This window comes from Megascapheus bottae, chromosome 2, assembly GCF_031878675.1.
Source record: "Megascapheus bottae isolate mThoBot1 chromosome 2, mThoBot2.hap1, whole genome shotgun sequence".
NCBI classification, from domain to species: Eukaryota; Metazoa; Chordata; class Mammalia; order Rodentia; family Geomyidae; genus Megascapheus; species Megascapheus bottae.
The window spans coordinates 67,621,050-67,649,006 of record NC_143510.1 but is presented as its reverse complement, the minus strand read 5'-3'; the positions used below and the strand labels follow the sequence as shown (position 1 = coordinate 67,649,006).

The 27,957-nt window shown below is 35.9% G+C and overlaps 1 protein-coding gene across 4 annotated transcripts in view; it reads right to left on the bottom strand.

Annotated features, from left to right (window-relative positions):
• Syt1 (synaptotagmin 1) overlaps window positions 1-27,957 on the bottom strand; it is a 374,220-nt gene that overhangs the window by 187,601 nt on the left and 158,662 nt on the right. For all 4 annotated transcript variants that reach the window (XM_090328295.1, XM_090328298.1, XM_090328296.1 and 1 more), the window contains one exon: window positions 4-186. In XM_090328295.1, the coding sequence (XP_090184421.1) occupies window positions 4-169 (166 nt within the window). In that variant the 5' untranslated portion in view covers window positions 170-186. The remainder of the gene's footprint in view (window positions 1-3; window positions 187-27,957) is intronic.

Below are 27,957 nucleotides of genomic sequence, written 5' to 3'. Positions count from 1 at the left end.
CACGTGGAATTTTATGCAGCTCATTCATAAACTTCTCCTTCAGCTTAGAAAAAGCATCCTCTTTCCCTTCCCCAGGACTGGCTGGCTCGGTGGCATTATTCTGAAGAACAGTTGCAACAGTGGTGACTGGTGGGGCAGCCAGGGCTTCATGGTGACTTTCGCTTACCATCTTGGGTTCAGGTGAATCTGTGAGGGGAGGGAAACAGGGAACAATTCAAAATGGCTCATCTGACCCCATATCAAAGCTATTGCAGAGATGAGAAAACATCAGAGGTTACAACTGCTTGCTGGGTAAATAGTCTGTCCATTAGCATATTACTTTATGTTGGGTTCATGAAATATTTATGGACCACAGTGAGTGGAGAATACTTTCCCAGAAGGTAAGACCAGCTGTTGTTACTGAATAGCATATTCTTCTAACAATGCTATGTAAACTCTCACGTCTATTAGTTATTTATCCAGGCCAAGTTTTCTGTATAGATTTAACTTCTATGCCGTAGCTTACTGAAATATGTAGGGAACAATAGCAGACAAAATATATGCTCTGTACATAAGCACCTTTACTTTGTAAAAGAAAAAATAAACAGAGAAGATACTTATATTAGGAACTGTTGATAAATGATAAACTCACATGAAACATGTCTGTGGCTTTTTAAGTGGTCATAAATAATATTATAACTCTGATAGTCTATTATGAACATCATTCACAAAATGGTTCTTGAATTTCATTTATTGATGATATCTTTTTTGTCCTAGTCTTTATTTTTTTTGTTGACATTTACTGTAGACAATACTCGGATCAATAATTCACTTGTTTTGTCAGGTGATTGTTTTTTTAAGGTCACAGTAAATGTGATTGAATATATATATATATATAAGATAAAATAAAACTTGGCTGTACAATTACTTTTTCTATCATAATATCATTGACTTATTTTATTAAATTAATTTTATTAAATTATTTTAAGCATTTATCTCCAAACTGAAAAAGTACAGTAAATTCTAAGGTAGTTAATAGAAACATCTTTGCTTTGTGTTGAAGACATTCACTCTGGTCTCCTTTCCTGGATAAATGGACTTTGACTTCTTTAATTATTCACTTTCTGAAATGTGAAGGACAGACGACCATCCCCCTCCTAGATTTTTCTTAGTCTAGAACATGTGAAAGTGTTATGTAAATAGAAGCAAGGTATTCTGGATGAGTAGCAATACATTCATATGTACAGTCTACAATGATCTTTGACTTTATAATTTTGTCATGTGACTTAAGTATTCAGGCTGTTCTGATGAGAATTGCAGACACGATTCTGGGCAACAATAGAGAAATACAGGCAGCTCTGGACAGCGATAACTTCACAATCACTGGGAAACTTTGATGGACTTGCAAAGGAATGAAGATAGTCAGCAAACACAATAAGGATTTTTATAAAATGCTAACTTATTGTTAATTAATTACACATGATTATATATTTAGTGAAAGTAGAATAAGATTCTATTCATGGATCATTAAAATCTGAGTCAAAAAGTGAAACTTTTGGGTTTTCTGGAAGATCATGGTTGATTACATAAATAATTCATTATTGATTATATAAGTAATTAGTAATTGATTATATAAGTAATTAGTTCTCTCTTTTAACCCTTCAACTTTACATAAAATTTGCCATATCCATGTTTCTGTCTGCTAGTTAAATCTAAGGACACTATTTAAGTATAATTAAACAATTCACTACAGGGCAAGTATTTATGATTTTGACTCTATTTATTGTTTAGTAAATAAAAACCACAGTAACAGGAAACAGATTGCCTAAGTTTAGGTATAGTTACTGAGCTCATTACAGTAGAACTATAACATCTTGAGTTATATTACAAATATTACTGGGCCAGGCCAAGAGTTTTGCCTAGTGATAGAATGCTTGCCTACCATGCAAGAAGACCCAGGATCAATTTCTTGGTACCACATAGAAAAAGCCAGAAGTGGGGCTATGACCCAAGAGGTAGCGCTCTAGCCTTGAGAAAGTCCAAGGACAGTGCTCAGGCCCTGAATTCAAACCCCAGGACTGGCAAAAATATATTACTGGTGGCTCAAGCCTGTAATTCTAGCTACCCAGGAGGCTGAGATATGAGAATCGCAGTTCAAAGAGTCTGTGAGACTCTTATCTCAATTAACCACCAGAAAAAAACTAGGAGGTGGTGCTATGTCTCAAGAGATCCGGTGGTAGCCTTGAGCTCAAGAGCTCAGAGACAGAGCCCAAGCTGAATTCAAGTCCCATGACCAAAAAAAAAAATTTACTGGACAAAAAAAATAAGTTCCTAAAGTTCGTCTCATATGGCATGAACAGTCATTTCCAGAGAAAGAAATGAAAACCTCCCTCCTTGGTACCAAAAAAATTTCATGGAAGTTTAATTATCCTATCAAAAGCTAAAAATGGAAATAAGAATGAAGTAATGCATGTTTTATAAATTCTGGCAGTATATAGATAATGAAAGTGAGAGTATTACTATTCTAAGATTTCTAATAAAGAGTTTGTCTAATATATAATTGACTATAACATTTACAATTATTTATAACATTAGTAGTTTCAGAGATTGCCTAACATACAGATCCCTAATTATCATAGTCTATTATTAAAATTATAGATAAGTATCTCCAAATGTTAAAACATATGTGAGTAGTAGGTAAGAATGCACCTTATGAGAAATTATATATAGCCCAAGTCTTATAAAGAAAACTTTTGCATAAAAGAAAGTGGAGAGACATTTAGGAAATGTTTAACATTAGGTAGAATATTCATTTCTGCCATATGTTTATGCTCTAAACAGATTAAAAATTTAGATTACTTTAAAGTACAAAAAGGGAGAAAATAGACTTCCAAAACTCTTTTGCTAGTAACAAAGCAAAAATCTCTCAAAACAGGTTAATTTCCTAATGTCAGATTAAAGACAGACTTTGAAACATAACCAAGAAACAAATTCTCAAGCATAAATATTATGTATTTTAGCACATATATACACATAGCACCTGTAAAAATACAATATAGAAACCATACTATGATATCATAAAAGTTAATACTTTTGTGGTATCAATTGAGAATATTCAGGATTTTTGTTGCTAAGACAACTTGTCTCTGTCTCCTTATATTTATTCTTCTTAGTGGACTTTAATTATGTCCATCTCCAAATCTACAACTTGATATAGATTTCTCAGATTGTACAGTGAGATATTCTATAATACTGTACAAATATGATTATTTCTAGAGAAAGTACTATTTCTCCAGCTATTAACTATTGTACTTTTGTCATAATAGCATGTAAAATTAAAGAGCAAACAGGAGGTCAAAAATATTAGAAAATATTACTACAAAAAGGTATTCTAATACATAAAAGTTCCACATCGAATCTTGGAGTACTTAACAAAACATCTGGAAGACATTGTGGAATGTGTTAGGGCAGAATGTAGTAATGCCTTCTCTAGGTCAGGGCTCATTCCATGACTAGGTGCTATATGAATGCTCAGCTCAGGTCTCAGGTTAGTTAATCTCAGAAGGCTGCTGCACCATTAGCTAAAGTTCATTGCAACTGCATTTAAAAGTCAGGAAGCACCTGCCTTCGCCTAAAATGTCTTCCTTCAATCCTTCACATAGAAAGATTCCCTAGTAAACTAGCTTGGATTCAGAGAGGGTTCTATCATAACCACTCTGAAAAGAATTCTGGGAGAACATGAACCACTCTCAACACTTTGTTGTAAATCCTTCCTATGCCCAAATATCCCATAGGCAGTGTAAAAAAAGTCTATGAGCATATCCAAATCTCCGTTTTCAGATGTTTGAATGTCAGGCTCAAGGAGAACCTTCTCCGAGGTTCAAGCAGATACATTCTCCTGAGAGGAGTAACAAGGAAGCAAAAGCCTCCTCTGTGGTTCTCTTATGACACAGGAGGTCTGACTTTGGGAGGCAATTGCAATAAAGGGGCTACAGATGAAAAGTCTTTTTTTTTCTTTTGAGCACGGCAGGAAGTTTAACTTAAAATTCACTAGAATCTTGCCTCTCTCTTTAAAATCTATTCAAGACAGATTCTGGTAGCTCCATATTTTATCCTTTATTATCTCAAGAAAATCTTATCAGAGACAGGTACAATGAGAAATTTGCTTAAGAGTATGTGTTGTAGAAAGTGTTTATTATAATTCCTTTTATAAATTGGATGGAAGTTAAAGTTTAAGTTTAACCTATGGCTTTTTTCATATATTTTAATTGTAATTAATAGAAAGGTTAAATTATATTCACCAGATAGAAGGTACATTACTTCACATACATTGATACCCTTTCTCATGTCTTGGTCCCCAAATCCCTCCCCTTACCCTCACCCCTCATTTTGTTTTCCCCCTTCCCTATCCCATATCCCATTTGGTATATATACCAAATAAGTATATATACAATATATCAGATAAAAAGGTAAAATACTGTAACAGTATGAGATAACCATGGGACAGCAAAAGAGATGAGAGATCACTCAAATTGGCTTATGGTTGTTTTTTGTTTTTTGGGTTTTTTTTTGCCAGTCCTGGGCTTGAGCTCAGGGCCTGATCACCGTCCTTGGACTTTCTCAAGGCTAGAGCTCTACCACTTGAGCCTCAGCATCACCTCTGGTTTTTTTTGTATGTATGTGGTACCAAGGAATCAAACCCGGGTCTTTGTGCGTGCTAGGCAAGCACTTTAACCACTAGGCCAAACTCCCAGCCCTGGCTTATGGTTTTTTAAAGCATGATTCTTCAGTAGTTTTACAAAGGAGTTGCCATTTAGCAAACCAATTCATGAATACAATGCATCTTCATGTATGTCACCCTTTCAGCATTCTCACTCATCCCTCCCCTACTCATTTCTTTCCACACTCTTCTTAACTTTAGCATCACTCTGAGAACAGGATCAACACTCTTCCTCCACTGAATGCTGATAATCACGCTACCAGCACTGATGAGTTGCGGACATTATTCCATCCCCCTTTTTTTCTGGAACCGGGTTCTGTCTCTTAGGTTTTTTAGTCAAGGTTGGTTTTACCCCTTGAGCTACAGCTCTACTTTTTTTTGTGCTTTTGGTGCTTCATTGGAAATAAATGTCTTATGGGCTTTCCATCCCAGGCTGGCTTTAAACTATGATCCTCCTGAGTAGCTAAAGCAGCTCAGCCTAACATGTACACATTCCTACGCTTAAGGCATCTTGGGAAAAAATAGGTAGGAAGAAATACTGCACAAATGAGCTACATTCCCTAGGACTCTTCTGGAGCATCATCCTTCCTTCCCAGTTCCCACATCATATGGTAACCACTGTGTTGTGCTATGCCTGCAGTGGCTCAGCTTCCTGTGACTTCATTCTTCTGGAATGTCAGTACAAGGGGTTTTGCTTGTCTATGTATTTCTTGTAATCATGAAAGCATAATGAAAAATGAAACCAGTAGAATTTACTCAATTTCCATAAAGAAAATTTAGTCCACTCACAGAGATATGCCTTTCTCATCTTGCAAATAGAGGCAATTCTTGGTCTTCCTACTGTTACCTGCCTGATTGTCTAGAAAGACACTATGCTGATGCTATACCCACCAATCTCCAAGTCAACCCTTCCAAGTCAGAGAAGAAACAAAGTAGGGGAATTTAGCAGAAATCCATATCAACGTGGCTTAGCCCATTTCATGCTATCATTTTAGCTCCTTTTCTTACTCTTTTCCCTTCTTAGCACTTGTACATTGCAATTCCATAGAGCCTATAAAAAGCCTCATGATTTTCCAGTTAATGATCCTGGATGTAAGTCCAGGGTTATCTCCATGTGTGAAACTTGGAGCTAATAAACAGTTAAATACCTCTGAGGAATTTCATCTTGCTTTGCCAGATCCAATGGACCTTAAAGATGCTAGCCAGTTTCATACGGAATCTTGAAACATCTCCTTGGCAGCAGCTGCTACTTTCTGTAAAGTCAATGAATCTGAGAATATACTTAGATGCTTCCCATGGAGACAGAAAACAACCTTCATCAAGAAACTGACCAAAAATTTTCTTTTTTATATATTTTTATTGTAATTAATAGAAGCGTTACATTATATTCACCAGATAGAAGGTGCATTACTTCACAAACATTGATACTCTTTATCATGGTTTGTCCCCTATTTCCCTCCCTCATCCCCTCCCCTCATCTTGTTTTCCCCCCTTCCCTATCCGATTTCAAAGAACCACATACGCATATATACAATATATCAGATAACACTGTGAAATACTGTAACAATATGAGATAACCAAGGGACAATAAAAGAGATGAGAGATAACATAGTACATTATGAACAACAATCACTCATTATATGGCTTTTGTTTCTATATCCTGGAGGTCCTTTCATTTAGCATCATCCTATATGGCCTGATGTGTCTAGGTTTTCTCTATTGTAAATCTCTGCTAGGAGAGCCCAAGGTTTCTACTGATTATGACAAATGAGGAAAGCTATTGAGCCTATGTTCCTTTGAGTCTGGCTTACTTCATTTAATATGATTTTTTCTAAGTCTTTCCATTTCCTTACAAATGGGGTGATGTTATTCTTTCTGACAGCAGCATAGAATTCCATTCTGTATAAATACCACATCTTGTTGATCTACTCATCAACGGAGGGGTATCTGGGTGGGTTCCATATCTTTGCTATGGTAAATAGTGCTGCAATGAACATCGTTGTGCTAGTGGATTTGGTATGCCCTTGTTTCTGGACGATTGGGTAAATGCCAAGTAGTGGAATTGCTGGGTCATAGGGGAGCTCTATGTTTAGTCTTTTGAGGAACTGCCATACTGCTTTCCATAGTGGCTGAACGAGTTTAGACTCCCACCAACAGTGATCCCTCCTGGCCACATCTCCTTGAGCATCTGTTGTTATTAGATTTCTTGATCCTGGTCATTCTAACTGGGGTGAGGTGGAATCTTAGAGTTGTTTTGATTTGCATTTCTTTTATGACCAGAGATGTTGAGCATTTCTTCATGTGTCTACAGGCCATTCTTATTTCTTCTTCAGAGAAGACTCTCTTTAAGTCTTTGGCACATCTTTCAATGGGTTGGTTGTTTCTTTGGAGATTAGTTTTGGAGTGATTTTTTGATCTGTTGATATATTTTAGATATGAGGCCTTTGTCCGTTGTATGGTTAGTGAAGATCTTCTCCCACTCCATAGGCTTTCTAGTTAATTTTCTAGCTATGTCCTCTGTTCTACAGAAGCTCTACAGTTTAATGCAGTCCCACTTATCCAGCCTTTCTCAGATTTTTTGTTTCTTGGTCCTTATTAAGAAAGTTTGACTTGTGCCAAGGAGACCTAGTGTATCTCCTATTCCTTCTTGTAAAGTTTTCAATGTGTCTGCTTTTACCTCGAGGTCTTTGATCCATCTGGAGTTAATCCTGGTGCAGAGTGACAAAGTAGGATTCAACTTTAGTTTTCTGCAGATGCTTAACCAGTTCTGCCAGCAGCACTTGTAAGAGGTTGTCTTTCTTCCAAAGATTAGGTGGCCATATGTCTGTGGTTTAATATCTGGTTCTTCAGTTCTATTCCATTGATCTTCAGGCCTGTTCTTGTGCCAGTACCAAGCTGTTTTGGTCACTAAAGCTCTGTAATAGAGTCTAAAGTTTGGTATTGAAATTCCTCCTGCTCTGTTCTTTCTGCTAAGAATTGTTTTTGCTATATGGGGTCTTTTATTATTCCATATGAAATTTTGGATTGCCTCTTCTATTTCTTTAAAGAATGATATTGGGATATTGATGGGTATTGTGTTGAATTTGTAGATAGCCCTTGGCAAGATTGCCATTTTCACGATGTTAATTCTTCCAGTCCAGGAGCATGGGAGGTTTTTCCATTTCCTCAGTTCTACTTTAATTTCCTTTCTCAGGGTTTTAAAGTTTTCATCAAAATGACCAAAATATTTCTATCTCTCAGCTTCATCTTTCATCTCTTCTAAGTCCAATTCATGCTGTTATGGAACCAAAAGGTGGTGGTGTACAGAAGTTCATGGGAGAAGTTGGACATATTTCTCATCTTCAAAGTGATCAATTTAGAACCTTGTTTTGGAAATCATCATTTGGTATGACTCACACTAATAAATTCACAAGGGGCATTTTAATGTATAAAGCGGAATGCCCACCGTTTTTCAGATATTGAATGTAACACTTTCAGACCTGCTCATTCTCTTCTGGTAGACAAGTCTACATGATGATAAAGGCTAGGCTAATCTTCATGGAGTCAAGAGTACAATGTGTGATTTGTGGCTAGCTCTTCAATAGAGAGATGGACCAGACAAGATATTATTATTAACCTTACCTTAATGCAATTTCTATTAACCTTTACGTAACTGTCATGCGTTTATTCAGTTGTTTAATTTCACAATAAAATTATGAATTAGCTGCTTTCTAACAAAGAGAAAACACTGGATCAGAACACAAGTGAAATGTACATATTTCTTTCAGCCAAAGAAAAACAAGTGTCAGAAAGGAGAGCCATCTCAAGTTGGTCTGCCAGCTGCCAGTGTGCTCAGTAAGACACTTACTTCCACATACTTGTACAAGGTCCCTGCATTTGAGGATCTTCATTGCTTTTTTCATTACTCTAATTTCTGCATTTCCTAGTGAGTTATTCTTCCTTGAAAATTGGTGTTCTGTTCAATTTTAAGCTTTCTATAGAAATTATATTTTATAATTCTTTTTACTCGTAGCATTGAAAAATTGTCTAATTTCAAGTTGCCTTCCTAAAACTCTCATATATTTCAATTTGCTTTTATAATTTCACTGTAGCTATTATAGTGGTACCTTGCTAACCACTCCTCCCCTCCCCATCCCTTTCCTGTCTCCCTTGCTTTCTCTTTTATTATAACCCAACATTTTGTCTGAACATTTTATTTAATTTTTTTCTCCTCCTTGATTTTGTCTTTGACTGCAAAAACCCCTGAGTATTTTCTATAGGAAAAACCTCTGGTAAACAAGTACAATTTTATTAAGTCCTATATCTTTTATTCTATATCTCTCCTATGACTATACAGGGTCCCTTTTAGTTGATTAAAATTAACACTCATATTTTATTCATGCTATCAGCATATTTGTAGCATAATAAAAATGCTTCTTGATCTATAATATAAAGTCAGTTATGAATTTGTAACTGAATGCCCTCATTCAGAATTGTTTCCTTCCTGTACCAGTTAGATATAGTGGCCCATCTACTTTGACTTTTACAAGTGAAACTCATTATATATGAATGATGTGTGTGGGGGAGTATCTGCACATTTTTCTACTAAACACATACACATATGCCACTTAAGTGTGTGCCGTAGTTTACAGTCATTGGAGAAAGAGCTTCGAAGTTGTAGACATCATCAATCTTGAATAATCCAGTAGAAAATGCTACATAGCTCGTCTTTATCTGTTGCTTTCAGAGAGGAAGAGTTGATTTCTACCCAAGAATATTTAAGATTGGGATAACATGGCATCTTGAGAATAAAAGTCATCTTACTTAACTTTCAGAGTTAAGTGCTTGTCACACTGAGTACTTTGATAAAGTTTTAGTTTTCTATTAAATGACACATGATCAAATTGTTGGTAAATAAGTATGAGAAATTTGCCTAGAGAAATGAGCAAACTACCTAGAAAAGTACTTTACATTGATGAAATTATAGTGTTTATAATTGCTAAATATGAAATAAAAAGCAATTCAGCTCCGTATATCACTCATCAGTAAACCAGCATGCCTGTGCATGATGCAGATGAAAGTATTTACAGCTCATTCCTCCAACTAGAAACTTCATTTCTTGTAAATTCATGCTTTGACACTCTTGAATGTAAGCTGTAGCCCACATATCACTCTGATTATTGAACCACTCATACGGAAACTAAGTCCAACTATTGCTCTAATGAAAGTAATTTTAAAAACCACAGCTGCCTGGGTGCTGGTGGCTTACATCTGTAATCCTATTCAGGAGGCTGAGATTTGAGGTTCAATGTTTAAAGCCAGGCTGGGCAGAAAAACTCATAAGACTCTGTTCTCTACAACATTAATATTTCTTTTGGCATATGCAAAATCATCTGCATATAATTTTGTAATGAAGAATAAATTAATGCCTATTTCCTTTGCAAAAACAACATCAAAACACAACAAAAAGACAACCAAAATAGAGACAGAGCTGTGGCTTATATGGTGGAGCACTAGCTTTGAACATTAAATTTTAGGTACAGCACCCTGGCCATAATTCAAGCTCCAGGGTCAGCACCAAAAGCAAACAACAAGAAAAAGCTATTTCATTGTGTTGTTGTTTAGTTCTTTTCTTCAGAGTGATACTTCGATGTGAGCTTTCCCGCAGTCTTTCACCTCTCTTAACTCACTTGTTAAGTATACCTACCTAATGGGAAAAGATGAACTTGAACCTTATCTCCTCATGCACTTGGATGAATGGTGGGCACAATGAAAGAACGTTTAATTTGAATCCCCCAAAAGTAGCACTTTACCTTAACCTTTCAGATCTTTTAACTTAAAGGAAACAAATCACAAAACTATGAATTCATGCCACACTTTTCTAGCAGCGCAGTGAGCAAACTGCTGAGCTTCACCATCTTTTGTTAGATCCCTGTGTGTCCTCTCCATACAGTCTCCCATATTTATCTCTATCAGGAAAATACCACATACCACACTGGATTTTAAACACTGATGAATCATGGCAGAAAGGCTATACATTTAAATTTCAAAGAAGCTATGTGAAAGTCAAAGCAGCTGTTATCATGGTGGATACAATGTCAACATTTATTCTCTTTTTTTTCTTGGTGGGTCATGGGGCTTGAACTCTTGGCCTGGGTGCTATCCCTGAGCTCTTAGCTCAAGGCTACCACCCTACCCTTGATCTAAACCCTACTTCCCATTTTCTAGAGGTTAATTGGAGATAAGAGTCTCAGGTCCTTTTGTGCCCCAGCTGGCTTTGAACCTTGATCCTCAGATTTCAGCCTCCTGAGTAGCTATGATTACAGGTATGAGTCACCACATCCAGCTATTCTCATTTATTAAGGGGACAAGATTACATGACTTTGGAACATACTTATTTCATTCCAACTTTGTGCCAAGTTCTGCAGCCTTGGAGAGTTTTCTCATCCACCCATAATTGAGTAATACCAATTATTCCCTGACACATAGAATTATTTTGTGAGTATTAAATGCAGTATATATTTCAATTACTTACAGTAATGTACAGCTATCTGGGGTTTGTGTTAGATATTTTTATCGATTCATACAATATTTCTAACTGGAAGACTGCAGAATTTCCCATCACACTATTTACCACCATCTCAACTGTGTGTGGATCGATTTTAAAGCTTTGCCTCACTGTGGGACAAAACAATGACAGTTTGAACACAGTTTGATAAAAGAGGGCTTTGAGCTGCTACCTTAGATTTTCTCTCAAGTGCCTGCAGCTCAGAAACAGCAAGAGTTTAGATCTGAGTTTCAGCAGAACAGGGGAGAATAGAAATTCCAATTTATCTGTTCCTTCTAAAGAAGTTTTAAGAGTCAATTGGCTTGATCCAACAAAGCTGTATTTCTTCCATAACCACCAAAGCATCTAATTTCATCTTACTATACAAAAGATAAAGAGAAGTAGCTTTTACTATTGTACGTAAAAAGCATATTTCTGAAAATGATGCCAATTTGACTTACAGAAAATATTTTATTTCTATGTTTTGTGGCTAACTTTCCTATTAAAGGTTAGCTGGCTATGTTGGCTCACATTGTAATCCCAGCTATTCAAGAGCACAGGAAGAAGATCATGAATTGAAGTCCAGCCTAAGCAGTGTTTTGATTATAATTTTTTGCCAGTCCTGGGGCTCAAACTCAGGACCTGAGCACTGTCCTTGGGCTTTCTAAAGGCTAATGCTCTACCACTTGAGCCACAGCACCACTTCTGGCCTTTTTCTATGTATATGGTACCAAGGAATTGAACCCTGGTCATCATGCATGCTAAACAAACACAAGGCCAAACTCCCAGTCCCCAGCCCAAGCAGTGCTAAAGGAAACTTTATCTCTAAAACAAAATACAAACAAATGGACTAAGGGTATAGGCCAACTGGTAGAGTGTTTATAAGGATAGGCTCTGGATTCATTCCCTCATCCCACAATAGCAAAAAAGATGACAGACAGGAAAAGAAGGAAGGACAGTAAAGGAGAAAGGAAGGCAGAATGAAAGGAAGCAAGGAAGGAAAGAAAAAGAAGGAAGAGAGGAGAGGAAAGATCCTCATGTTTTAGAGATCTGAAAAAAAATAACAGAATGTATTGTGAAAGCCTGTATTCTCGTGAATTTCTAGACTGCTGCTTAATTATAAACCTCATAGGTTTTTGTAAGCCTCATCAATGGGTAGCCAGCATCACTCAATATTGTTGTTAGTATCCATCTTCTATGTACATCACTTAGGAAACATATAGGAACGCTTTCATAAGAGAATTTGCTATTTCTGACTGTCTCTTCAAGTGTGCCTAGGGAACCCACACACTAGGTTGCATTTTTTAATGATAATTTCATGATTACAAGATATACAGAGATAACCAGGAAGTATCGGTACTTGCACAACTCCATTTGCTGACATTCCAAAAGAGTAAAAAATAAGCCACAGGAAACCAAGTCACTCCAGGCATGGCATGACACAGACGTCACCATGTGAGGTGGAGACTGGACTGGAGTACTTTTATCGTGACTCTTGGTACCCCCATGTAAACTGGTACCAGTTGTTCAGCTGTGAAGAGGCAATTCTCGATTAATAAATTACTCTGTTTAATTTGTCTCCTAGTAAACCAACTTAGGTAATTTGTTAGAATACTAAGACATAGCTATGGGGAAAAACTGGCTCCTGTCTCTGGAGTACATTTTTCCCAAGTAATTTTGTGTTCATTTTCTTAGATCTAATATTTTCATCTATTATTACCTTATGCTTTTGATGTTTTAGAAGCAACTCAGAATTCCTAATTTGGTCAAGCACTTTCATGTGGTCCAGAGTTTTATGTCTTTTTACCTTTCCTTATCTTTTCTATCTTTTTGATAGCTTTTGAGAAGAAGCATAAATTATTACTTGTAGTTAATACACTAGAAGGAATAGAAGCCCTGCTTACAATTCTAATAAAAATATTTCATGCTCTCCTTACTTGAACATGAAGAAGTAACCTTTTTATATTGGAAAGAGGAAAATTCAGGACTGGAGTACATTATCATTGCATTTCTAGAATTATTGTGTATTATGATTTTTTTCCTCAGATACTATTATCTGCCAGCCTGTGAGCAGCCTGGGTTAGGATACGGTATTATTTCTATGTGTGTCTGCAAATTCTCTGCAGAATGTCTCAGTTTTTACTCTGATACAGTGAAAATAGTAATTATGATGCACATTTACATGTTCAGAAAGCAATGTTGTATTATTCTGTAATGGAGCAACACATAAACTTAGGTGAATATAGGTCATGATTGGCCATGATTCTTCATTTTAATTTGATGTCATGAGTAGGTTCTGGATACAAGTTAGATCCAATCAAGTTCAATTTTGGAGAGAACTGAGAAGATATTTCAACAGACAATGTAGCCTTGCTTCAGAACCCAAGTGGAACTAATAGCCTGAGGCCCATACCCTAGATTTCTAGCTACTCAGGAGATTGAGAGCTAAGAATCACAGTCCAATGCCTGCCTGTTCAGGAAAGTCTATGACACTGTCTTGTCTCCAACCAACCACCAGAAAGTTGGAGTAGAGCTACAGCTTAAGCAGTAGAATGCCAACCTTCAATAAACTACCACCACCACCATCACCATAAAAAACAACACCAATACCACACCCTGATTTCAAGCCAAAACATGGGCACAAGAAAAACAACAACACAAAGCCCAAGTGCCTAAAGAGCTCACACGATATTTGGCACACATCTCTGCAGCATCTTTCTTTTTCTTTTTCTTTTAATCTCAAAAGTGCTGCAGTCAGAAAAAGGAGGCAGCTGGGAGACAGAAAACTGATATAGAGCATTCAATGTTGAAAGAAGGGAAAAGCATAGCTGAAAAAAAATCATGCTGGTATTCATTACAAGCAAAGAATCCAGCATTTTCCAAGGGTGTTTGAGAGAAAAGTTTCTGTAGAAATCTGCTGATGAAGATGCATCTGTGGAAAAGCCCATCGCAGTGTGTGAATACAGATGTGGTTGGGGAGATGGCTTATGGGATGGAAGAGGCAAGAATGGTGTGGCCCTGCAGTGTATCAAAGAACTTAAGACTTCTCTCCTGGTCAGGCTGGTTAAAGCTTTGAGCCCCTTTCCAAGGTTAAGAGCCGAGAAGGCAATATTGGACAATGAACTGATCTCAGAATACCACTGGGATAGATTTAAAAATTCCTGTAGGCTTCCATTTCTCCTAGTGGCTTGTCGACATGATGTCTGGCCATTTTCCCTGTTACATATATAATTTAGTCCTGAGTCTTCTGCTATTATCAGCCAAATTGAAAGAAAATGACTCAAGTCCTTAAATTTAAGCAGTTTCCTTATGAATAGGAAGAAAGGAAAGACTCTATCAATTTCCACATGATCATGCTGTCATCTTTCACACTTATATCTTGTTTCTCGAAGCTTTTATCTACACTTCTAATCCCCTGACATCTCTAACCATAGACATTTATGCTTCAAAATAAGACAGAACACTCATAAAATTAATGTTTGACTTGATTTAGGCATGAAATTCTAATACCATCCACAGAGAGCTCATGCTGCCTCAAAATAATTTTTATGTAATTCTACAAATAAAGAAACCATTTATATCAATAAAATACTTGTTTTCTGTGTATCACATAAAATCAATTTATATTCAACTAGTTGGCTACCAACAAATCCAAGCCTTTGAGAGAGCTTAGGAACAAAGATACCATGGAGATTAACTGTGAAACATTTTGCTCTATAATGAACAATAACTCATTAATTAGAATGTTAAAAAATAAAACAAAGCTATCTTGACAGGCTCACGTGGGTAGCTGTGGGTTAGTTCTGAATTAAGGATTTTCTACCACTTTTAAAATTGATGGATTTCCTCCAACCCTTGGTCCTAATTTACTTATTCATTAACTAAAGGCTTTAGAAAAATTAATTAGAATGAAAGTTGATATGAGTGCTAAAATTCTAATGACACGGAGCTAAGAATATCCATTTGTTTTCCATTCTAATTAATGCCTGAACTATAAAGTATAATTTTACAGCAAATTTCTACAAGGTTTTTTTTTATTAGGAGGTTAGGAAAACTTACATGAGGTGCCCCATTTTGGTCTAGAATAGAGGTGATATTTAAAAATTAACTTTTTGGTACTATTACTTAGGTTTTTTTTTTTCCTCTGAGTGACAGTGAGCTTATATTTGCCTTCCATGTTTCTTAGAAGTCTTATCATCTAAGATAAGGGAGATTTTTGGAAAGAAACTTCTTTCTTATCGAAAGTATAGCATAACCTTTAAAAATATTAACTTTCTCAGAGGGATTAAATTTGAGTAACTCTAGGTCATTTTTACCCCAGAATGTATTGGAGCTTTAAGTATTACACATGCTTCATGGTTGTAACCTATTTATTCTTTTTACTGATCAGGGACTTAGAATCTGGGTGAGGCCCTTTCTAAGTAAGAAGAGGCTAATATTTAAATTCAAAGCTTCATGAACACATTACCCTATACCCTCCTGTGCCTTGCTATAAGACAAACAGAATTTATGTTAAAACTCTTCAGTATTGGGCTGGGAGTTTGGCCTAGTGGTAGAGTGCTTGCCTAGCATGCATGAAGACCTGGGTTTAATTCCTCAGTACCACATACATAGAAAAAAGCCAGAAGTGCTGAGGCTCAAGTGGTAGATCTCTAGCCTTGAGAAAGTCCAAGAACAGTGCTCAGGCCCTGAGCTCAAGTCCAGGACTGGCAAACAAAAACAAAAAACACTTCAGTACTTTCCTTTTGTTTCCACTATCTTAAATGAAGTGTTTCAGACATTTTTTTTTTTTATTCCTTTCTGCTTCTGCACTCTCTGGACCAGAAATCTCTCCAGGTCTTCTCAGGCTCAGACTCAAATCTGTGTGAGACATAACTTTGAGTTCACTTATGGCCATGCCATTAGCCTGAGGTGCCCTAAATTTCTGCTCTACCCTGAGCTTCCGACTCTGTGACAAAGCCTGTGAAATTATGTAACCCAAAGATGACTCATGCTTTCTTGATACGGGTTTATGAATCTCATAAATCTTAGAATGTTCTCACATATTGTATTTACTCCATACAAAGATCAATTAAATAGAAATCTCAAAGAAGACAACAGGATACATTGTAGATTTGGTACTACAAATTTCCAATCTAACAGCTAAAGAAGGAAAAGCAGAGAACTGAATCCCTGAGAGTTATCACATTGAATTTTCAACAATGCTTCAGCCAATCACATCAAAGATTAAAAGCTGTAGCTTTCCAAATCTATGCACACAACTTGGCTAGTTTTGACAATCTATGGATTAATTGCTGTCAAATCGTAATTGTTATGCCATTAACACCATTTATCTGTGGAAGGGTGACAGTCTCTAGACACTGGAATCTAAAATTTGAATCTAAATGTATTTCTTTAGGCTTCTCCATGGATTTTTGATGTTCTTATTATTTCTTGGGATACCCTCAAATAAACTGTAAACCCTGGAACTAATTGCTCCTTTAATGAATCGACTCTGTTACCTCCTGTTGTGTGTAGATGCATGCTACCTAGCTGCATGTAACAACAGGAGGGAACTATAAATCAATAGTTGAATGAATCAATCTGAAGTGTCATACCCTCCCTTGGAGAGGAAAACCGCCTGCCAAAGGTAGAAGGGACACATTTTTCCTTTATTGTAGTCAGTAAAGGAAAAGGCACACAGGTTAGATTGAAGTCCCTTGAATTATTAGCATGACTTGAAATTATGTTCTAAAGTAAAGTTGGTAAAGTTCAAGAGGAGTATCTAGGTAATATTGTGTCAAGATCTCATGATGTTCTGTCCTCATCCCTTCCACTATTTGTTGTTTCTCAGTAGGCCTTAATCATAGGCATGCAGGGATGTTTGTTTCCAAGTGTATTCTCTTCACTAATGCATAAAATATACAAATCGATAATCAATTTTAGTTGTCTGAATACATATAATTTATAGTGCTCAAACACAAGCAAGGCAGACAATTTAGAATTGGTCTAGGTGGGGAGCTACTTGTTTATAAGCCAAACAATGATAAGGTAATAACAGTGAAACATACAGTTTTAGCCAATTTACGTTATAAAATTTTATTAAAAGGGTAAAATAAGGTACTTGATATATATGGATATATCTATATCTATATCTATATCTATATCTGAACTTCATCCTCACATCCCCAGCCCCAGTTTTTCTGTAATGTATTCCCTTCCCTTCTCCTCCCTTCCCCTCCCTCCCCTCCCCTCCCTTCCCCTCCCTCCCCTCCCCTCCCTTCCCCTCCCTCCCCTCCCCTCCCTTCCCCTCCCCTTCCTCCTCCTCCTCCTCTTCCTCCTCCTCCTCCTCCTTCTCCTTCTTCTTCATCTCCTCTCTCTCTCTCTCTCTCTCTCTCTCTCTCTCTCTCTCTCTCTCTCTCTCTTCTTCTTTCTTTTAGGGTTTGAGGTATGTGACTGTACAAGGAATAACTTAATCCAAGTATTTGCTTGTCTGAATATAATATTTAACCCAAGAAAATACTGTGTTTCTTCTTAAAATAAATAGCTAAATAAATGTACTCATTGTTTTCACATTGGTGGAGTGAAAAAAAAACAAGCTAACGTTTTTGGAATCTGAAACTAGATTAATAAATAGAGGGAACATGGGGGTTAAGAAAAGATTGAAAATGGCAGAAACCATTTTCTCATTCTTTCTGCAAATACAGGGAGGCTACCAGAAAACTCACATTGGGTGTCTACATCCATCATAACAGAGAATAGGTAAAATGAAGGACCACAGGACGTGAATAGATTTCAGGCCCATAACAAATGAAAAAGATAGTAATAAATATGCAAAGATGGACTGAGTTAACAATAGGGATTTTCTTATTTTTGTCTTAATTGGGACTCCAAGGTTAACAGACTCTAGGATATTAAAGTTTGTCAAAAATAGTTTATAGAAACGCCAATTGCAAATATTGTTTTAATCCAAACTTTATTTGGTATATATCTGTGAGAAATTATATATTATAATTTTAGTTTGTATGACACTGACGGCTTTTATGAATTCTTATTTCCCCTAGTCTCTCTTTAATAAAATGAATATTCATTTCTAAAAAAAAGAAATGCCAATTGTTATCTTTCTGACTGGCATTAAATCACTTTGGGAGGATTCTATTGACAATATGACCTCGGCATTTATGGCCTTCATAGTAGCTGACAATTGGTCTTGGCACCTTTGTAAATCAGAACCACTCTATGGAAAAGAAGTGGTCATATTGACTACTGCATAATTAAGAATAAAACAGAGGGATTAACAGATGTAGTTAGTTGAAAAATGCACAATCCCTTGAGGATCTTTAAATGTCATGTCCTTCACCACTAATTACCTTTTAAGAGTAGGTATTTGTGTGTGTGTGTCTACATATTGATATGTATATAAATAGGGGCTCTCAATGTGGAGACTTGGCCCAGTTGTTTCAAATCAGTGAAATATGTTAAAAATAAAAATTCTTTGTCAACCTTCTACGTGAAGAACTTTACAGATTGAAAGTAAATCCTTGCAGGTAATTTGAATGTTGGTAATCTTTGATAATCACTGTTACATAACTAAACTGAGATAACACACTCCACACCCAATCAAGAAAAAACAAAAGAGCAACAACAATCCTACTATATATAATATATATATATATATATATATGATATAACTTCTAACTCAGGGCCATTCTTTTTTCATATATTTTTTATTGTAATTAATAGAAGGGTTACATTATATTCACCAGATAGAAGGTACATTACTTCACAAATATTGATACCCTTTCTCATGTCATGGTCCCCATTGCCCCCCCTCTCCCCGCTCATCCTGATTTCCCCCCCTTCCCTATCTGATTTCAAATAACCAATTAAGCATATATAAAATATATCAGATAACAAGGTGAAATATTGTAACAATATGAGATAACCAAGGGACAGCAAAAGAGATGAGAGATAACATAGTACATTAGGGACAACAATCACTCATTATATGGCTTTTGTTTCTATACCCTGGAGGTCCTTACATGGCTTAAGTATCTAGATTTTGTTCAATTGTAAATCTCTGCTAGGAGAGCCCAAGGTTTCTACTGATTATGACAAATGAGGAAAACTATTGAGCCTATGTTCCTTTGAGTCTGGCTTACTTCATTTAATTTGATTTTTTTCTAAGTCTTTCCATTTCCTTACAAATGGGTGATGTTATTCTTTCTGACAGCAGCATAGAATTCCATTGTGTACAAATGCCACATCTTGTTGATCACTCATCAATGGAGGAGCATCTGGGTTGGTTCCATATCTTTGCTATGGTAAATAGTGCTGCAATGAACATCGTTGTGCTAGTGGATTTGGTATGCCCTTGTTTCTGGACGATTGGGTAAATGCCAAGTAGTGGAACTGCTGGGTCATAGGGGGGCTCTATTTTTAGTCTTTTGAGGAACTGCCATACTGCTTTCCATAGTGGCTGAACGAGTTTAGACTCCCACCAACAGTGTAGCAGTGATTCCTCCTGGCCACATCCCCTTGAGCATCTGTTGTTATTAGATTCCTTGATCCTGGTCATTCTAACTGGAGTGAGGTGGAATCTTAGAGTTGTTTTGATTTGCATTTCTTTTATGACCAGAGATGTGGAGCATTTCTTCATGTGTCTACAGGCCATTCTTATTTCTTCTTCAGAGAAGACTCTCTTTAAGTCTTAAGGCCATTATTTTACTTATATTGCAAACTAAAAATGGAAATCTCTGTATTATTCTAGGTTGACTTTGAAATAGAAAAATAAATCAGCCTTCAGATTTATTTTCAAAACTTAGACTGTAATGTTTCCTTTGATGTTCCCTCTCTGCATAAGATACCGCTTTCTGAATAAATTTAAATACATTTCAGTGCTTACCAGAGACTTAAAACTTACAGCTTAACCAAAAGTTAGGTTCCTACAAAGAGAAGCCTATGAATTTTATAGCCAATTATTTTTTCCCTTAAAGTACAGGTTTCAGACTAACCAGGAGGTCTGCAAACTCCAGTAGATGTATGGAAGTTATTTATCAGATTACATTGTAAGTTAAAAGTACCCAGTAAATAAGGAAAAATAAGATAGAAACAAATGAATTTGTAAAACAGTAAAACACTGAATTTGATAGAATTTATAGAATAGAGGTATCTTCACTTGTTTTTCAGGTAGTAATAATAGGGAAAATGAAATTATAAAAACAATAAGAGACAGAAAATGGAAAGAATATTATTTAATATCTTTCTATCTATCTTTCTATCTATTCATCTAGGATCTTGTTGTATAGACCACACTGATCTTTGAATCCTGCTACTTTACCCCCCTGATTGGAAGGGATTCTGTGCATGAATTATTATACCTAGAGATAGTAAATTCTTGATACAAAATAACCTGATACAATTTCCTTATTAAATAATTTGCCATAATGATATCAGCCCAATTGTCTCCAGGCCTGAAACTTTCTAGTAACTGTCTGGCCTTAGTTACTTCTTTATTATCCTAACCTTCCTAATGCTTCCAGTTCTAAGTCCATTGCTTTCTTCTTCTCTGAGTCAAAATTCATTTATTTTACTCAAATAGTCCTTGGGTAGAGTACAAACACACACACACACACACACACACACACACACACACACACACGTATACTTGTGAAAACAAGTCTTACACCAGAACTTGTGATACATTCCTTGAAGCAATAGCACCTTCTCCCATTTAAGTCTAGCACAACTCTGGGTACAAAAAGAATATCTGAAAGATAATGCCTGTACTTCATTACCGATATCTCCTTCCAGAAGCTTGTTGGAAAGTTACAGGAATTTCTTCAGGCAATTCAAAAAATGTTTGGGGCTAGTACTGATTGAGTGGGATGGAATGCATGATGTATAGTTATTGAAGAAAATCATCTGTTTTTACAGAAACCATATTGAGAGACAAGAATATCAACTGGGAAAAGATGGAGGAAAAATGATTATTTAGTTTCTATTTGAAAAGTTAAAGGGTCTTAAAACCTGTTTTAAGTTATTACAAATGTATTAAACAATTAGCAATCAGCAAAACATAAATAATAATTCTTAATATTTATATATCAGTTGACATTTATCAAGTTTTAATTATATGCTAAATATTAAGTCCTTTATTTCTAAATTTCATTTAACCCTTGTACGAACACAGTGTAAAAAATGTATATATTTTTGTTTTATGTGTAAAAATACTACTTGAATAAATAAGCAGTGATACAAAATAGAAGTAATAGAGGTGGCATATAATATAAATTTTTCACTCAGAGGAGTTTTTCAGTAAGTTACTTGTTCTTCTCCAATCTAGAATCTCTACCTTCTGTCTACGTGACAGATACATAATTAAATGCATAACTAGACCCTAGTGAGAGCCAGTCTAGCCATCTTTCTTGAACCATTTTGACAGGTCATATCTGATTTTTCATTAGTCTCTTTGCAAACTTGCCAATGAACTTGGAGGAGGGTAATTAGTACACGTATTATTAGGACATACAAACTCATAACAAAAGTTCCAGATCACATTCTATTATTCTTCTAGTTCTAGTTTTATAAAAACACAACTATGAACTGTGAATTTGGTTCAAGTGGGTTCAAGTGGGTTCAAGTGGTGGAGCACCTGCTTAGCAAGCACAGATAGGGTTCTATTTTAACAAATAGTAACTACAACTGCAATAAAATTTTAGATGAAGTTTTTTGAGAAACTCAAATTTTAGTTACATTTATCCTGGTATTCACCTAAATTCAGGTAGAACACCATGTAAAAAACTACATTAAAGACCACACATTCACATACATCTTCACTTCAAATGTAAGAAGCCAGCGCTTTCACCTCATTGCTTTCCACAGCCTGTGAAAATTGCAATTTTTGAAATTGACCCATTTTAATTCTCATGCTATCATCAGAGTACAACACTTCCCAACACTGATAGAAAAATCAGAGTTGTATTCTCCACACCAATGCTTTTATTTTTTTTTCAGAGAAATGACTTTTGACTACTTTAAACCATAGTCTCTACATTTCAAAAGCAATTTATACTTGCTCATTTACAATCATTATTTGCTAATATCCTGGGTTGATGGACTTAAGAGGCCTAGCTTTTCATTAGTTTCATTTGCAAGGCTACTTTTTTAAAAATACATTATTGGATCATTTTACTTCCAGTGGACCCCTTTGTCCAAAAAAAAAATGTATGTCCCAGAGCCATTCTTTTTATAGGGTAATTGATCACATGGCTCTGTCTACAAAGATGCGATTATAACCTCTAATTATGAGAGCTGGTGCTTACAAAAGCAAAAAGGTTGATATTCCTTGTGCTAATTATGAACAGAAAGTTCTACCTCTCACTTCCCAATAAGATAATTAAATATGATCTTGAAGCAGGGCAAATCAGGAATTTAAATACTTAGATAACACATATATTTTAAGACAGTAATTTACACTGAATATATGCATCTCAATTCTTTGCTACAGTTCTCAAGTGCATTATTATTGTTTTACTTTTGTAGCTGTTATTGCTCAATTTCCATTAGTCACAGAAGCTCTCCATTTAGATCATTGTTCTCTTATTGTTAAAACCTGTCTGAATGAAAACAACGAATGCCCTGATGATAGGTAGATATGGATATATAGGGTATAGGTAGGCTTTCCTAACATTGATGTCTTATTTACCCCTTGGCCTATTCTAATCTTGGGAAAGAGTGATAAAAACACACTTACTTCCTCCATTAGGAGGCACCAGAGATAAAGAAAGCCAACAGAAGCAAAAGCAATCTAAGTCCTAGGCAAAGGGCTCACAATCCAAATTACACCCTTTCTTTGGCCTTAAAAAATCAATTTGGCATGGCCACTTTCACAAAAGAAGAAATTGCTTCTAAATCATAGATCTGAATTCTAAAATCCAATAAAAAAATCTTGCACTGGGCTGCTCCAGACACATTTTTTTTTATAACTTTTGAATCCACTTTTTCATGAGGCTTGAAATAGAAAAAATATCTTTCATTTGTAAAATGCCTCCATTAAAAAAATCCATTGTCTTATATTGGGCATTTCAATGTATAACATGCTATATCATCTTACAAAAATCTCTGGATTAATAAGATGAATGGAAAGGAAAAGGTTTTTTTTTTTAAAGCTATACTGTATATTAAATTGATGCCAATATTGAATCAATTTTGTTGGAATAAAAATGGAGTGAACTGTTCTGTGTTTGTACCTATGTGTACTTATGTTCTAAAGTCACATCTTTTCCAACTGTGTTAATATGTGAATGAAACAAATGTGAGAATAATAAAATTGGGTCTTTTTCTTTAGAAAAACAAAATTAGGGAAAAGAGTAAGGAGAAGGAGAAAAATAAGCAAAAGATTGGCCAGCATATATTATAATAACTTGAACGGGGTCATTTTGGGGGATATGTTTAGAAGAATCAAAATTAGTATCTAGAATAAATATTTGCCAACTATTCATTAACAAAGATTAATACCCAGAATACATGGAAAAAGAAAAACAAACTCAAGCAAGTCACCAGCTACAGTTACATAAGCTAATTACAATGGGCAAATAAATGATCTCAGCAGACATTTCTCAGAATAAAACACACAAAATAAGTATATGAAAAATATTCTCAAAATTGTTAATCATCAAGGAAGTGCAGAAAAAAATTGCAAGGAGATATCATTTTACTCCAATTAAAATGGCTACCATGAAAACAAAGTAAAAAGTAAACAACAACAATGGCAAAATCCAAACACTGGCAAGGATTAGAGAATGGAAGATTGTCAAATGTTATTAGTTGGGAATGAAAGTTAGTATAGATACTTTAGGAAAACCATGGAGCCTCTACAAAAGATTAGAACTGGATCTACTGTGCAATCAAGCAGTACTAATATGAGGGATACAACCACGCTAAAGGAAGTGAGTATGTTAAAGAGGCAATCCTATGATTATTGTAGACCTGGTTACATAAGCCAAGATATGGAATCAACCTACATGTTGGACAGAGAAATAGATAAAATATATAGTATATATGAATAGTGGAATATTAGGAATATAATATATATAATACAAAAGGAATTAAATCATGACACTTATGGAAACTGGGAAGGAATATGTGTGTATGTGTGTTAAAAATAAAAAGGTTATCCCCAAATAAGTTAGATATTCACATCTATCAGAAAGATTTTCAGTGCTCTTGTACACATTTTCTCTTCCTCCCTCCCTCCCTCCCTCCCTCCCTCCCTCCCTCCCTCCCTCCCTCCCTCCCTCTCTCTCTCTCTCTCTCTCTCTCTCTCTCTCTCTCTCTCTCTCTCTCTCTCTCTCTCCTCTCTCTTTCTTTCCTTCTTTCCTTCTTTCTGCCAGTTTTGGGGCTTGAATTCAGTACCCAGGTACTGTCCTTGAGCTTTCTCTAGCCCTCTACCACTTGAGCCACAGCACCAACTCTGTCTTTTTCTGTGTATGTGTTACCGAGGAATCGAACCCAGGGCTACATGCATGCTAGGCAAGCACCCTACCACTAGGCCTCATTCTTGGCCCCACATTTTCTTTTTCTTCCCTACCAAATATAACTTCTTTGAAGAAAATTATTTTTTTCTGCTTCTCAGGAAAAGAAAAAAAAACAATCTACTAGAATGGCAAGAAATCTATTTCTGGGGCTCCCAGTAATCTTTTATGAGGCCTCATCTGCTGTCTCCATTAGAAACTAAAAATAATGTGAGGTGATACATGAATATGCAATGAAATATTAAAGATGCTCGCTCAACTTTGTGGGAAGTTCTTTTTTGCTGGTACAGTTAGGAAGTTTCCAAAGCCAACATGAATTTATGAAATGCAGTAGGAAGTGAAGCCCAGGTGTCTGTCAGTGGCTGAGATGTGAAGTTTCAAATTTAAAGGAGAAGGCAGAGGCACTAAGAACATTGCGTGGACTCTACCTACAGCATGATGATGGGAGAATTATTCCAATAGTCCCCGAGCAGCTGCTGTTTATGACCTCTCTATTATTCCCACTGTTATGCTCAATGACTTTTAAGAAGCTATTTTGGGTACAGTTCTTGGGCTCCATCCAATATATACAGATATTTTATTCTTCACTGGTATACTTTCATGTGAATGGGTTTAGAAAGTTATGTAAAACAAGCCAGATGGCAGCTGCTTGGGGTTTCAGATACCTTGTGCTGTAAGGGGGGGGGGTACAGAAAAAATAAGGCAAGTGTAACTACAATAATGTTAATCTTGCATCTACTTAGTAAAACACTCTGGAAGTCATCTATGTAGAAAGCAAATGTTAAATAAAAATTTTAAACATACTGGATTAGATGATCTTTGAAAGAAGATAACAGTAATAATATTTACATTCATTGTCTCCAGGAATTGGCTTGTATCATGAGAACTAGAGTGCCCGTTAATTTTAACATGGCTATTTTCGTCATTTGCTTGGACCGAAACAACATCAAATTGACATTCACTAATTATTCATTTGCAAAAAAAAAATGAGTCACGGTCCTTAATTGTCTACTCCTTTAGAAGATGACCAATTATAATCTCAGGAGGAGGGAGGAGGAAGCAGACCCGCGGTGACCGACTGTGTAGAAAACCGGGGACCAAGAAAGCCCAAATCCAAGTTGAGTTCTGATAGGTAATTTTACTTTTGAGGAATCAGAGACTTGCAGAGTAACTTGCTGTTACTATTTAAGATGGGTATCACAAATAAAATGATTTCCTCTAAAAAAGAAAACTTCCAAATATTTAGTTATTTATTTTTTTAGACCTGACATTGGTGATGAGGTACACAGATGCACAGAGGACAATCAGTTCCTACCTTCTGATTCTACGCTTGAGGAAATAACACACGAAGCAATGAAGGACTAAGAACCCACGTCTCCTGTACTCTACTATACTGAATGAATGAAATGTTTTGGGTTTTTTTTGTCAGTCATGGGGCTTGAACTCTGGGTCTGAACCCTGTCCCAGAGCTCTTCAGCTCAAGACTACCACCCTATCCCTTGAGCCACAGCCCCACTTCCTATTTTCTGATGGTTAATTGGAGATAAAAGTCTCATATCCTTTAGTGCCTGGGCTGGCACTATGAAATATTTTTTGAGTAATAGCTCATGTGCAATAGAATAGAAATAAAGTTCAATTTCATTTTTATTATCATGCGTGGAAAGTGGAATCAGCAAAAGAAAAACTTGAATGTTAGACCGGACTAACAACACTGTATACTATCTTGTTTACAAAACAAGTAAAATGCTGAGGAGGTTGGAAAATTAACACATTAAAGAAGACAAGAAGAAAATAAGAGGACATGAATATGAGAAGAGCCATGTGTATAAAAAATCTGTGGTTACAGAGAGAAGGAGATGGGTGGAAGGAGCTTATTGAACAAAGATGATATAAAATGCTGTAACAGCTAAATAAAGTCTTGTGAGGATCAAAATTGTGTAAGATAAAACATATTCCTTGCTTATGTACATACAGTTTCATTGTCTGACAGGTCGAATACTTTTTAAACTAAGACCATCTCTCAGATTTTCTAATGAATGTCAACAGAACATAGCACTTAATAACTAACCAGCAACAGTATGTACACTTAATCTGGCTCTGAAAGTATCTATTAAGTAACAGATTACAGGGTTGATGGAGCTAGCATGCTTTTTTTCCCTTTTATTTATGTATTTATTATCCTTGCTATACTTTTTCTATTGAGTGACACATAAGTATACCTAGTTACAATGTACAGTACGAAAATTCAATACAAATACAAAATGTGCAATGATCACATAGAGGTAACTAGTATCTCCTTATGGACTCAGTATCTGTGTCTGGAGTCTGAACGCCTTTCTTCTAGCTCTTCACAAAAAATAATAAATTGAAGACTACAGTTACCCATTCTACTGTAAAACACAAAATGTGATTCAGAAACTAAGGACAGAGTGGAAGGCCTGGACCACAGACTTGGCCTACGCTTCTTTCTGCCTGAGTGCAGAGTATTGCATTTGATGTTTCTTAACCAGGTCCAGCTGGCCCAGACTTGCAGATAAATCAGTGAAGTATTCAATAAAATTCTTTTTTTTAAAATTTTTTTTTATTGTAACAGTTCTTCTGTATGTCAGTGTCTGGTGCCTTGCAAATAGCCTGGTACCATGCTTTGCTATAAATCATTACGTTTTTTCTTTTTTCTCTAATAAAGGTGTCAGCTTCCCTATTCTGTCCTCAGTAACTTAGTGTTGACCACTTATTACCTAGGTTCTTTAAAGAAACTGGACACTAAAGCAGATTGTGCCATAAAATAAAACCACGGAGTCATTCCTATTTACATTCAACCTTAAAAATGTTAGTATGATGTAGAGACCTTACATATGCAACAGGATTTCCTAAAAATAGCCTGGGTGAATTAAAATGCTAGTAGCTAAGTGAAGGGCAAATAAAAAGGTAATTACATTTAATATTCCTTGTGCATCTATTATTTGTCATGCAAATAAATGACTCCAAAAGAATTGGACATTTATTTCTTAGAAGCACCGGCAAGTCAAAATAATGTCTAGGCTCCACTCCTGAGGATCTGTATGACCAAGATGGCAGACCAAGAGAGACTGCTCTACTACCTTCTTTGTGGCAGGTTACACTTCTGTTAGCTAGCCAGTATATGTTTGTGTGAGGAGTGATAGAAAAATTCTTGAAGAAAATGCTTAATCTTGATCAGTTTAAAGAAACATATTCTC